Source organism: Nanorana parkeri, unplaced genomic scaffold (assembly GCF_000935625.1).
Source record: "Nanorana parkeri isolate BGI_ZX_2015 unplaced genomic scaffold, ASM93562v1 scaffold153, whole genome shotgun sequence".
Classification (NCBI taxonomy): Eukaryota; Metazoa; Chordata; class Amphibia; order Anura; family Dicroglossidae; genus Nanorana; species Nanorana parkeri.
In genome coordinates, this window is record NW_017306421.1 from 810,291 (window position 1) to 824,149 (window position 13,859).

The 13,859-nt window shown below is 40.7% G+C and overlaps 1 protein-coding gene across 2 annotated transcripts in view; it reads right to left on the reverse strand.

Annotated features, from left to right (window-relative positions):
• Nucleotides 1-389: 389 nt before the first annotated feature.
• PPP2R5B (protein phosphatase 2 regulatory subunit B'beta) overlaps nucleotides 390-13,859 on the reverse strand; it is a 64,569-nt gene continuing 51,099 nt past the window's right edge. For both annotated transcript variants that reach the window (XM_018554320.1, XM_018554319.1), the window contains exons 9-14: nucleotides 10,215-10,268; nucleotides 7,353-7,403; nucleotides 5,615-5,734; nucleotides 5,349-5,476; nucleotides 2,424-2,525; nucleotides 390-1,023 (exon numbers count right to left, since the gene is read on the reverse strand). In XM_018554320.1, the coding sequence (XP_018409822.1) occupies nucleotides 888-1,023; nucleotides 2,424-2,525; nucleotides 5,349-5,476; nucleotides 5,615-5,734; nucleotides 7,353-7,403; nucleotides 10,215-10,268 (591 nt within the window). In that variant the 3' untranslated portion in view covers nucleotides 390-887. The remainder of the gene's footprint in view (nucleotides 1,024-2,423; nucleotides 2,526-5,348; nucleotides 5,477-5,614; nucleotides 5,735-7,352; nucleotides 7,404-10,214; nucleotides 10,269-13,859) is intronic.

Below are 13,859 nucleotides of genomic sequence, written 5' to 3' on the forward strand. Positions count from 1 at the left end.
CCATGAATCCAGCATGGTGTTATTCTGCATGTCCACTGAATCTTTTGCTTGTAAGGAAGTTGACGGTTTTCTACAACCAGGAGAGATGTGTGTGGATGGGGGGGGGCGCAGAGGTGGTTTCGGTTACAAGAGTGGTTCAGAACTGGCTTCCCAGAAGCCCAGACTCTTATTGACAGAATAAAGATAACTGTGGAGAGACTTTCCCAGAAGTCTCTGCTCTCACAGACAGAAATTGACAGACAGGAGACATAGGCCTTTCCAGAAGCCTCTGTTTTTACAAACAGAAAGTGACCATTGCTGAATATTAAGAAGGCTTTCCCAGAAGCCTTTACTTTCATGGTCAAAATATGACTGAAGTGGATTAGTGACAGGCTTACCCGGAAGCCTTAACTTTCACAAAGGGTTACAGATGCAGGGATCTTCCCAGAAGCCCCTGCTTCCACTGGACAGGAAGTGACAAATTCTTTCTTTGTTTTTTTTCCCCAGGAAGCCTTTGATGTTGTAGTGACCAGTCTTGTTAACCTTCTTCATAGCACTCATAATATCAATGGACAGAAAGTGACATAGATACGTAATGGCTTTTCCTAGAAGTCTTTGCTGCTGCTAAGTGGGGATGGTATAAGTTGGTTTGCCGACAAGGCTTCAATCTATGTTGCTCTCCCAGGAAAAGAAAATATACCTGCTAAAACATGAAAAGAAGACATCCCTGGAATGTTTTAATCCCATATGTTATTAATGGTACTGGCATCACGGTGTGAGCTACGGCTCTTCCTCCTCTTAAGGAGGTACTTAGGAATTCTAAACAAAGGGTGCAATGTGGGGAGGAGGGGGTGTGGATTGGCTGCAGTGGTCTTCTGTTAAATAGTGGAAGGTGATGGTGGGGTCTCCTAACTCTTACTCGCTCTGCTGTGCTGTAAATTAAGCTGGTTCATCTGAGCTTCTTCTAGACCATTGAGCTTCTTAAGACGCAGCTCATCCAGTTTTGTCCAAAGCTCTTGGCGATCTTTTTCTCGCTTCATCTCCCTATTAGGAAAGAATTAACACAAATAAATTAAGGGGATACTCAGCCTAAATAAAATGCAATTTAGGGGGCCTACATATCCATGTGTGATGCATTTGCAAGAACCCCAAAAACTTCTATGGCCAAATCTTTCTTTTTAAAAAGCTAAGGGTAAGGATGGATGTAATGTCTGATTCAAAGTTTAGATAAACAGCAGTCTAATTTACTTAACCAGAAATGATGCAATGAGAATCCAGTTGAACAGAAAGCTAACAACTATGAATATTTTCTGCATCTGCAAAAGGAATGCTTATATCTATAGTAATCAGTGTGATCGGCACATAAGATAGGGACAAAAGGATCTATTGTTGGTCTTCCCTTAACTCACTGTCTCCATAAGCAGTGTGATAAGGTTAGTAAACCAACATATTATAATGTTACAGGTACTTATACAGCCCAACAATTTGTGCAACGTTTACATACTGCACAGTTACGTCAGTTCCTGCCCTAAAGGAGCTTACATTCTAATATGCGCACACACACACACACTCTAGAGCTGATTTAGACAGGAGCCAATTTACCTTCCAGCATGTCTTTGGCATCTGGGAGGAAACTGGAGCATCCGGAGGAAACCCACACAACTACAAGGAGAACATGCAAACCACTAAGCCACTGTGCTGCCAGCATTGCCCGGTAATACTGTTCACATTTTAAAAATAGGTTGTTGAGCTTTGAAGAGCAACTCCGGGTATTACTGTCCTATACAAGAAATTACGGTACCGTGAATTTCAGAAGGTCCACTTAATTTGGGGCATCCGCACACAACTATGAAGATCTGCTCTTTTTCATGAAAACTAATGCACAGTTTAGTATTTCATTATTATTCATGCTGCCAGTTTTACAGTCATGCATTCACACTTACATAGGCAATGGCTACCTCGTGTATAATTTGTAAAAATCCAGCAGAGAGGATGAATGTTGCCATCCTGTGGTCAACTCAGTCAAGGTACTTCAAGTGACACTAAACTCTGGAGTTAAAAGAATTCAAGTTCCACTCCAAGCTCATTCCAATAATGGACTACAATCTTACACTTAGTTTAATAATTTGTATCGAAATTATATTCCATCCTGGGAGCAAGCTTGGAGCGATGGCTACTTTACAACACACAACTGGGGAACAAAATTAGCCAGAAGGAAGGACAGTGTCAGCACACATTCAGAGATGATTTGAGGATCTACAGCCAAGTGATACACAAATAAGCTACATTTTTGTCAATAGTTAAGGCACTTGAATGCATTTTTAAGATTTAACTTCAGAGTTTAGTGTCACTTTAACTACTTGCGAGTTATTATGTAACATTAAGCATTCCAAAAACTATAATTTCACCATGTTTAAGCATACATTTCCTGGAGCAGGACTTACTGCTGCCTATCAAGTTTATAGGATGCTGTGAGTTCATCAAAGAGTTTCCCATTCATTTCCATGAAAGTCTTCAGGACATTATAAATCAAGGAGACAATTGTCCTAAAGAAGAAACAGAGGGAATCAGTAACAATTGAGAAGAACTGATAAAGTACAAAGGGCATGAAGGTAAGTAAGGCCATGGTTTCTCAAGAGTCAGGTGCAAGAACATTTTGTTGCATGAGAAGCAGGAAGAGCTTAAGTATACAGGATATCTGTAGCCTCAATGATTTTGAAAGAAGACTACCAGGCTTATATGGTAGTAATTTTTTTTAATGAAATTCAGATAAGTGACAGATGGAGAGTTTTTGTAATCTGTTTCTTCCCCGCTTTGCATTATGAGGGAAGAAACAGATTTAAAAAACGTTCCAGTATTTGATTCGCCTAGCTGGCACTTTAAACCTAATTATAAACTGTTTCCAACATTTAAACTAAAAACACACAAGGCACCTCAGCAAAATGTGGTCCCATCCTCGTTGTGGGTGAGTCTGAACTTCTGATGTGTTGCGGTGCCTTTAAGGAAAATGAGCGCCCAAATACAAGATGGTTTGGAGCAGACATGCACTGGGGTTTTTCCAGCTGTTTTGAGTGAGTCTCAGCCTCTGGTATGTTGATGTTTCTCTAAAGAGGAGGGAGCTACCTCCAAAGGTATGCCTGCTTTCAATGGGTTAATTTCTGTATATAAATACCAGTTTGGGCACTCAAATAGTTTAAAGCAGGGGTCTCAAACTCAATTAATTCAGGGACTACTCAAATTTTTTTCTCCCATGGGGCCGCTTGCCAAATTTCATACTTCAAAATAAAATGTCACTATATCCGGTATGGTACTACGGACACCAATACACACACAATAAGGCCCCATTCATATCTGTAAGTTTAGGTGCGATTAGGGATTCCTGCATCAGGATCTTGCGTTTTCCTGCAGCAGGAATCCCTAATTTGGCATTTACAAGCAGCAGCTGTCACCAATTCAAGGTAATGATCAGGTGACAGCCGCCGCATGTAATTGCCGTCACACCGCATGTAATGGTATGTGATATGATTACATGCGGTTAGAAAACACTCTCTGGATGCACAATTGATGTGTCCAGGGAGAGTGATTAATTCCTAACCAAATGTAATCATATCACACATCGCAGGAATCCCTAATTGCACCTTAACTTACAGGTGTGAATGGAGCCTACTTCACCCCTCCCCATACACATACAAAAATACTACCCCTGCACATATGAAATAATACACCCCCCACTACACATTAAAAAAAATACTGCCACTGAACATATACAATAATACCCCCCCCCCCCCATACACATAGAAAAAAATACTACTACCCCTGCCCATATAAAATAATACACTACCCCCCTCCACATATAAGATACAACCGTGTTCACACACGCACATAAATTAAATACAGAGCCCCCTCTCCTGATTACCTTTTTCAGGGAGTAGGCAAGGATGCACGATCCCTGGTGCTCCAGTGTTTGATTAGTAAGGTCTGCTGCAGACCTTACCAATCCATCCTTTAGGCCAGCGTTCACTAAAAGATTTCAGAGAGCTGGCTGAAAGGATCCGAGTGGCGGCACTGAGAAGCAGCTTGTGGTCTGCATCCGACAGAGATCTAGCTGCTCCCGCAAGTCTGTGACCATGTACCTGACTTGTCAGCCACATGGGACCGACTCGCAGGCCGCAATTGGCCCCCTTTGGCTGGTACTTTGAGACCCCTGTTTTAGAGTTAGTAACAATGCTTTGAAAATAGCTGGCAGGGTAAGCTTTACATTTAATTGGACATGTATACAATGAAAACCTCTGTTTGAAGTAAATGTTGGAAGCAGTTTATGATAAAGCTTAGAGATAAAACAGGGCTTCCTATCTTTATTCCCTTATTTTATAGGAGGGATTTCAAAGTATACAATCTAATGGCAAACTTTTTTTAGATGTTGATAGAGTAGTGAAGGGTTAGAACCCCTGTCAGGTTTTTATTGCTGTCTGTGACCTAGTTAGGGAAAATCACTCTAATTGTTCTGATCATCACTACCAACAGGAAAGTGGGGGTAAATCCAAAATTTTAAGTTTCCACCAGAACAGAAATAGAGGACAAACTCAAGGTCCCTTGTCAACTATCTAAGAGGGGCTTTCGCCTCCATATTTGAAAAATATCCTCTTACTTCCTGTTTAGTCTATAGGATAGGAAGTGAAAGGAAGGGAATTCTCCCAAATAAGACACAAATGGCAAAAAAAATAATTCACAGACATTTTATTCTTCTCCTACTCTCCAAAATGAAATAAAAAACCTTTTGGCTTTAGATATACTTTGAAGAGGGTGTATTTACCTTCCCTGCTTCCCCCTGCTGCCCCCATCAGCCACCAGGCCACCTGAATGCTTTGACTGTGTAAGTTTCAATTTGGTGAGAAAGCCAAAAATTACACAGTGCTATGCATGCTTCCCTATAGGACCAGTTTTAGGCGAGAACCAACTACATAATGACTACTATAGGACCACTTTTAGGCGAGAACCAACGACATAATGACTACCATTTCAGCAGCCCATATAAATTGAAAAGCGAAGTGTTTTACAATGATTTAAACTTGATAACGGTTCAGTTTAAGATTTTCATCTAGAGAAAACGTTGTATAAAAGAGGTGTTAAATCACAATAGAAAATATTTGTCCAATGACAAATATTGAATCAAGAGATGTGTTAATATTGACACTTTTAGCATGTGATAAGTGTTGCTGCAGCTTAATAAATCAGCCCGTCTGTGTGTTGCATTACTAAATGTAAAACATTATTGATGGCAATGTCCAAAGTCAGCTCATACAATCAATCTATTACGTATCCCATCACTGAAACATTACAGCATGCTTCCTTTATGGGACAGCACTTACTGGTTCCAGTGCTCCTTGGAGACTTGGTAGAGGGTGCCGAATATCAGGGGGAGGATGGTGTGACAGTTTTCTTCTATCAGACTCAGGATATACTCATTGTTCCAGAAATAAAGTGCTCGCTCTGCAACCTGAAAAAGATATCAAGACAAATTATGTTATTAAGGCTAGAAACAAGAGCTGGGGAACTGAACGGTTGAAAGTAGTATGTAACACATATACACATGCGAAATGTGCAAAATACTGTTTTTTGTAGCAATGTGACAGACCTGAAAATGAGGACTGGAAATACAGCGAGCGATCTGTTTAAATAGGGGCTCTTGAATCTTCACAAACTGGGAGGGTTCAATGACATCTAGAATTTCCTCCAACTCTCCAAGGAACATTACCTGCCAGAAGACACACATGTGCAATTACATGACTGGAGTGTCCAGCACTGCCTGCTTTCATCATAATTTTCTATTACCTCACCAATTTACTTCTTAGCCAACAGACATGTTCATAGTGCTATCTGATTCTCTTTGCTATTAAAGAAGAACTGTGAGGCGGGTGAAAATCACTCAACCTCATAGTTCTAGCCGACCTGTGACAATGAAACTGTCACAGGTCGGCTCAATAGATCGGGAAGTGAGCGAACACATAGCATTGCTCACTTCTCGATCTATCCCTGCAGAGAGCCGTGGCTGTCACTCACGGCTCCCTGCAGGGATTCCCCCCCTCCCCTGTCCTATCCCCCAGTGCTCACTGGCGGAATGGACGGGGGAGGGGCAGGCACAGCTGGCTCTGCCTCTAGATAGGCAGAGCCAGCTGTCAATCCCGCAGCCGGGTGGATCTCGACAGTAATGCTGGGGCGTCTCGGTATACCGCGAGCAGAGCTACCGGTATACTGAGCTTAGGGTGACGGGAGGACGCTAGTTTGTGTCCTCCCGTTACCCTTAGGAGAACTATGGGGAAAAGCCCTGACCCCATAGTTCTCCTTTAAATTTCCCAAGAGATAGTAAAAATTACAAAAATACATTCAGCACTAGGACATAATGCCTGTCAGTCAGTTTCTCAATGCTATTCAGGTCATAGTCATTTAGTTTGTGTAAGTGTGTTTTTATATTGGTGTATTATTAAGAATAATGTAACTATACTGCAAAATAGAACAAATAGATATTATAATCTGCCAGAAGGATGCATAAGTTTAAATAATGTATTTACTGAAAAAGCTTGTACTCGCAGATTAAAGTTCTTGCAGACTCTAAAAGGAGACACTTGGCAAGCACTCAGTGCCTGCCATATTTGATCACATGCTGGTTAGGAAATGATCCATTCTGAGAAACTGACCCACAAATTATATGCAGATCATGAAAGTTAGAAGTCCTTATCTGCATGCTTGATCTGGCTCAACATGTTAAAGTTCTGAAACTAGAGAATCAGCATGGCAGCCAGGCAAATCATCATTTTCAGAATGAGAAATCAATAGCTGCCACCGTGTTTTTCTCTTGACAGATTGCCTTTAGGAGGACTGGCTCTATGGCCCCATTCACACCTCAAGTTCAGGGCCGTGCGTGTTTCCTCGCTCGGATGCAGATAGGATCCATCCTGTCAGCGTGCGAGTACGCTCAACCGCACGGACGTGCAGGGCGGGTGAGCATAGGGGGCGTACGGCCGCGCAGTCCCATAGAGAAGGACGGGGGCTGCGTACTAATCACACGCAGCACCTGTCCTTTCCGAGAGCTGCACGCTATGGCCCTGCACGGAGCTGTACGTGCGGGCCCATTACAGTGTGAATGGGGCCTACTAGTGGTGATTGTAACATACACTACATTTATCCTCCATAGAAGAGTTTTTGCACTGTATTGTTATATCAAGAAATTTAAGAATTTGTTGTGCTGTGGAGTTTGTCACTTTTTTGTCTGAAATATTGCATTGAAAATGTATTTGATTAACTCAACTACTCAACTGCATTTTTTTAAGTGAAAACAATCTTGGATGACCAAAGTATCAATTGAAACATTTTACCTCCTTTTGAGTGCAGGTTTTTGGCCAATACTTTAACAAACCTCGGATTACCTGTAAAGATAAGCATTGTTACTTTCATTTCAAACTTTTTTATGCCTATAGGTGTTGCTGGAATAGGACATGAAGTCTCTTTAAAAAGAAAGAAACCATGTGAAAGTGCAACAAACAAGAGTGCTAATATTACATATTGGGAAGATGCATAAAGCTAAAAACAATTGGAATTTTGGAGTAAACCAGACCTGTGCAATGTTAACCAGCAGAAATCTACTCTAAACTCAACTGCTGCAATGTAAGTTCTAGAATCTTCAGAAGAGTTAGAATACTGTGCATGAGCCAGAGGGCTAAGGTTTTATAATACAGTGTCCCAATCTTTTTTCAGTCACGGTACCCCTTAAAAGTATGCAAAATCTAGAGGCACCCAGGTCTAAAATATTAGAAAAGAATGTGTGGCCCCTCCTAAGACCCTGGTGTGCTGGTGACACGCTTTTCCGCCTTGTGTGGGGTCACACATCCTTTTCTAATATTTTAGACCTTAATGCCTCCAGAGTTTGCATACTTTTCAGGCCTCACGAAGTGACCCTAGGTAGCCCTGAAACGTTGCCTGAGTTTACACGTCAATAAAGACACATTTAGATATTTGACCCTGATGTGCTGGTGAAATACTTCTCACTTGGATATAGCGGCCCCATCTCCAGTTAATTCAGCACTGATCCTCAAGAGGTACACCGATAATGAGTGCAGTGGGATCCCCATAGAACCCTCCTATGGTGGAACTCCATGTAAAAACACAAAAAAATGGTTCAACACTTTACATCAGGTGCCCCCGTCTTTTTACATTAGAGCCCCCTCCTTTTACATCAGAGGCCGACCCTTCAAATCAAGAGCCCTCTTCATATCGGAAGCCTCCCCTTTCACATCAGGAGCCCTCTTCACATCAAAGCCCCTCTTTACATAAGAGCCCTCCTTTCACATCAGAGTTCCCCCTTCACATTAAGTGCCTGTTTGCACCATGACATGGAAAGGAATGACACTGAGCAAATATTTTCGAGGCACCCCTGAGGAAGTCAGAAGGCACCCTTGTTGAGAAAGGCTGTTCTAAAATACCCATGAAAGGGAAGATTGTTTGTGTGTGTATTGACTATATGAAAATAAAACAAGCTTTCATTATTAGCCCTGAATGTGGAGTTTCCCTGTAGTTTTTGAACTTATATGTTGCTATCCTGACTTTTTTTTACCGATTTGAAATGAATCTCTCTGCATAGTTTATTAAGGACCAATATGTAATGAATAATATTTGGACTCTCAGTAACCATTAATTTAGTATTTATTGTGTCACTCTGCGATTCGTACAAGTGCCCAGTGTAGGACACGCTTGTGTTGAAAAAGTCAGGAATGAACACAGAAAAGTTGTATTCACAGGAATGATGTGTAAGATGCAAGACATTCTGACAGCTGGACATAGGTAGGGCCAGCTTAATGATTTCTGGCAGCCCGTGCAAAATGTTGTTAGGATTTGTAATCCTCCCCCTTTCCTCTAATGGAAAAAAATGGATCTTGCTTATTCTCTTTGTATTCCTTGCCACTGATTATAACATCAGGAACAGAGGTCTGCTACATTGAGCCCCCCCCCCCCTGATCTCCCATATTATTACATTTTTACACCTGATACCTGAATGATGCAATGTTTCCACAGTGTTGCAGTGGTACCATAGACAGTGCCAGGAGGGAAAAAAACACGAAATGGGAAGCTGCTGTCTAAATAGCACTTGGTCTCCCACTACTATCTCCCTTTTGTCATCTCCTCTGCTTTGTAAAAGATATATATCACCAATACGGGAACCTAAACGAACTTGACTTCCTTTACTGCAGAATGAAGTAGTCCTTGCAACATCTAATGTGCATTGTACAGGAACAGCTTCAGAAATGCCATTGATTGAATTTAGTGGGAAGCTGAAAGTATATACAGTACACTGCAGTTTGTGAGTTCTCCTCCACTGTGTAGGAAGAGGAAGAAATTCTGGCATAGACTTGTCATTGCTTTACAGGTTTCCAGAAAAAAAGATTTGACTGTTAAAAATCAGAAGAAGCAGGTACATGAAATGAGAATAAAAGACATACTGGAAGTATGGATACAATGGTTTTCAGCACTGGGAGACTGGTAGTTTCAGCACAAAGCTCCTGCCTCACAAAGTTATATCTTACACTAAGCTCCATCACATTAACCCTTCCTGTAACACTAACACCAACATTAACACAGATCGTCCCTACAACCCTAACAATAACCCTTCCCGTAATCGTAAATCTAACACTCACTGTAACCCTAAATCTAGCCCTCCCTGTAATTTTACACTAAGTTTAACACTAACCCTCCCTGTAACTCTAGCAATAATACTTACACTATCCCTTTCTGTAACCCTAACACTAAGTCCTCACATCAACCCTTCCTGTACCCATAACACTGTCCCTCACTGTTACCCTAATGACAACCCTACACTAACCCTCTCTGTAACTCAACCATCAAACTAAGCCTCCTTAATTTAAACAATCCTTGGTTTGCTTACTTCTCCTGCACCAGGATCCTTTACTCCCAAAACAATCCCTCTGCACCAGAATCTGGAGACTGGTACCAGAATGTACTGTTTCATAGAAATGTACATATACTATATATTATAATTATTTAAAACACATTGTTACATAGCACTATTGTGCAAACAGCTAAGAAATTGTACAGTCGTATCTATCTGATTATTTATTTCTATTAAATTAAATCCAAAAGATGAAAATAATACGTCTGTAGTAAAATGGCATTTGTTGTGCAGTGAAATAACACTGTATAGCTCATACAAACTATACTGTACTTACATGCTCTGTTAGTGAGGAGTCTTTCTCCAGGAACTGTACTGCACAATAAGCCAGCTGCAGGGGACAAAATTACCATTTTAAGCACTTACTGGGAGCATACGGGTTAGTAATTTACTCTATTGAAATACCAATTAACATTAGGATGCATTTTTTATGCTGTGTGGAAGAAAAATTAAGCATTTGTTAAGCTATTTACATCATTGACAAAAACATAATATACATGTTTCTTTTTTCACTAATGCTTATGCAATCAACCCAAGAGTAAATTAGAACGATAGGGGTGTCTTCAGACAATAAAACAAGATATAAATAAGTGCTGCCTTGATGGGTATCTTTACAGGGTAACTGCAGGGTGTTTGTGTGAGCTTCTGCTCCAAGTTATTTGTGTACAATTTACCTGAAAATACATTATTTTATTTGACTTTTGCTTGCCTAAAATACCCCAAACTATTTGCCATGATGACCTATATTTTCAGCATTACCAACCAATGTAAGATGAAGACTTTGGTGAAAATAGTTATTTTTATGGCAAATAACACCTGTTACAACTTTGTAAATTGAGCCTACTATGATACATTTTTATGGTTGCATTTGAAATATAAATTTGTAAATGCCCTGTAGGGCACGACAAAAAAAAATCACTTCACTGTGAACTGTGAACTCCCTCCCACAGTACACTGCGCATACCTTCCCTTTGTGATGAAGTTTGAGCCTATTAATATTAGATATATCTAGCCAAGGCAAATGCAGTTTTTTATTGTAGGTGACCTTAGCCTGACTTCAAGTCTCTTCAAATTCCCAAAAAACAGAGATCTGCTAATCTGCGCCTGTAATCTGTATAGTTCTTAAGTGAAGCACTAAAACTGAATGTTATCTAGAGTTCCCCCTGGACCTGGTGGGGATCAGCTTAAATGACTTCTTTATGAGAGGTGTCATAAACCGCTGATGCATGATAATGCTTTTTGCCCAGCTCAGCTAATCCCCCAATAAATTAGCAAGTGACAGCTTTAGATAAACAGGGCCTGGTAAGGATAATGACCCAGGTCACACTCCAGTCATAAAACTGAGATCCAATATCAAGTTTCATAACTTGGAATCGGACAGTTATATTGGAAAATTAAGCTACCTATAGCTGTGTCTCGTCAAGACGAGAACACATATACCAAAATAGATATATTACAATCGTTCGGTCACCGACAGGTGACATTTATCTTCCTTCCCCCCATCATTCATTTCTCTGAAAAGATTGGTTTCAATATAAAGCTAACTTCATGAAGCATCATAATTTAGCGGTTGTCAGACCGTATTGGATATGAATAGTCGATTATACTCATAGTTATGAATTTAACCATTTGGGAGGATGTGGCGGAGGACATCGTAAAGGCTCATCCCTCCTGCTCCCTCTCCCCAGCCCTGCCCTAGGGGCTGGCTCCGTGACACCCCCTAGAGGGCTGACAAAAAGATGCTGCAAGGCAGCTAGAGGAGGCTCATGTTTTGGTAACATCAAGGAAAGGAACTCTTGCAACATCAAGAAGTTTGTAATATCCCAGAAGAGTTCCCCTTCAATATCTGGAAATCATCTGTACCAGCCTTGTTTGGAGAAGAGCCACTCAGACCCCTCTTTTGTTGATTGAACTCTGGACTCTGTCAGAACTCATAAACCCAGGACTGTTAAGTATTCTCTTTTTGTTCCCTTTTGTTTTACTGTTGTTATATATTTTGTCTCTCTTTAATAATATCTGTTTCTGTATATTTTTCTGCACCGTTTCTTTATTAAAGAACGATCTTAAAAATCGTTAAGCTTATCTCTACACTCTAAATAAGAACTAAAAGTATCCTTGCCTCTTTGAAGAGTGCTACTGTATAATGAGTCCTGTCATATTCCTGTCTGAGAGGACAGTTGTATCATAGGCTTTGTTTAAGTGTTTTGAATTGTCGCAGCATTTGCTGGGATTGGTGCGTATTTCCGTTAAAGTAAGTGGCGGCAGTGAACGTTTGGTGTATAAAGGGTTAACTGAGGAGTTAACCAACCCTAGTGACGATCGCTCTCAGTCTGCTGGCCTGAGATTGCTGTCCCGCAAGCTGCGAAATCTCTGTGCAGGGTAAGGCTGGAATTGGTGTTGCCACATCCTTGCGACGGCTCGCTTGGTTCAGAACTGTGTATAGTCACGTGTGATTGACGTACAGTGGGTTCAGGCCACTTCCCAAAGCTCCATTTGATTATAGGAGTGACATGTATGAGTTCACAGCCACTCTAGATGGAGCTTACATAAGGCTTATGACTCTCTCCCTTCCACCATATGACAGCATGGGTGCCACTCAGGTACCAAATGCTACACCATGGGAGGAAGGAGAGTAAAGCTGGGTATTGTTAGAATACACATTACTGTGTTTATAGCAATAACTACTGCAGTATACAATTTCTGTCACTAGATGGCAGTGTTTATAAGTTATGTTATACAGTACCTATGGTATATACTCTGTTTTGAATAAGGAAGAAAATAAAGCTGTGGCTTCCTTCCTGTTTAGCCAAGCCATGTTCAGCATGCATATCTGACTGTGTGCTTGTGTTTCTCTGTGGGGCTGTGCAAGAAGTTCCAACAGGTATACACAGTTCTATTTTTTTCATTCAGCCTGCAGGCTGAACGAAAAAAATAGAACAGATTCCTCCATCAACACTTAAGAGCTTTGATGGACAAATCCCCCGCTGTTTTCTTGGTATTCTGACAGCGGCCACCGGCCATCAAGAACTGTCCGGAATTCGAAGCCTGTATAGCCTACTTAAGTCATGTGCTTCCCATACCCAGAAGCACTTAATATTTTCCTCACTACAGGCAGCAAAACAGAGCAGCAAGGAAGAAAGCAAAAAGTATACACAATTGAGGGAGCAGTAGTTAAGTGAGCCTGTTGCCTTGTTCTGCATGGGTAAAGCATAGGTCTGAATGCACTGTGTGATTGGGCATTTATTTGGCAAATGAGCACTTAGAGCTGTGAAAATGTGGAATAGACTCTCCCAGGAGCGAGTTCTAGCTAGCTCAGTTAACTGTTTAAAAAAAAGTCTGAATGTATTCCTAAATGCACAGAATATTACTAAATATTGAGTTCTTATAACTATATTAACCACCAGAGATTGTTGATCCAGGGAATATCCGTTTGCCTTATGGGATCAGGAAGGAATTTTTTTTTCCACTGTTGAAGGAAATTGAACCATGCTTTATAGGGGTTTTTTTTGCCTTCCTTTGGCTCAACAGTGGGTAACTGTGGGCATAGTGTTCTGTTTTATGTTTTTTCTTCTTTTTTTCTCTCTGTATCTCTATAGGTTGAACTCGATGTACTTGTGTCTTTTTTCAACCTGACCAACTATGTAACTAAGTAACTATATAAATCTAAACCTCATGCAAACAGCTAAATACACAGTTTAAATAAAACACATACAGTATATGCCAAAGGTTTTCCAATTCTATACACTCTGTAGTAGGTACACTGTAATCTTGTAGTTTATCCTCATTTTTTCCACCACACAGGCAACACAAGAAGTTGCTGGTCAAGCAATTCATATTCCCGGTTCACAACTTTAGCTTCCTATATCACCTCTGAATAAAAAATATATATTTTTAATTTTTAATAAAACCACATTTTGCCTCG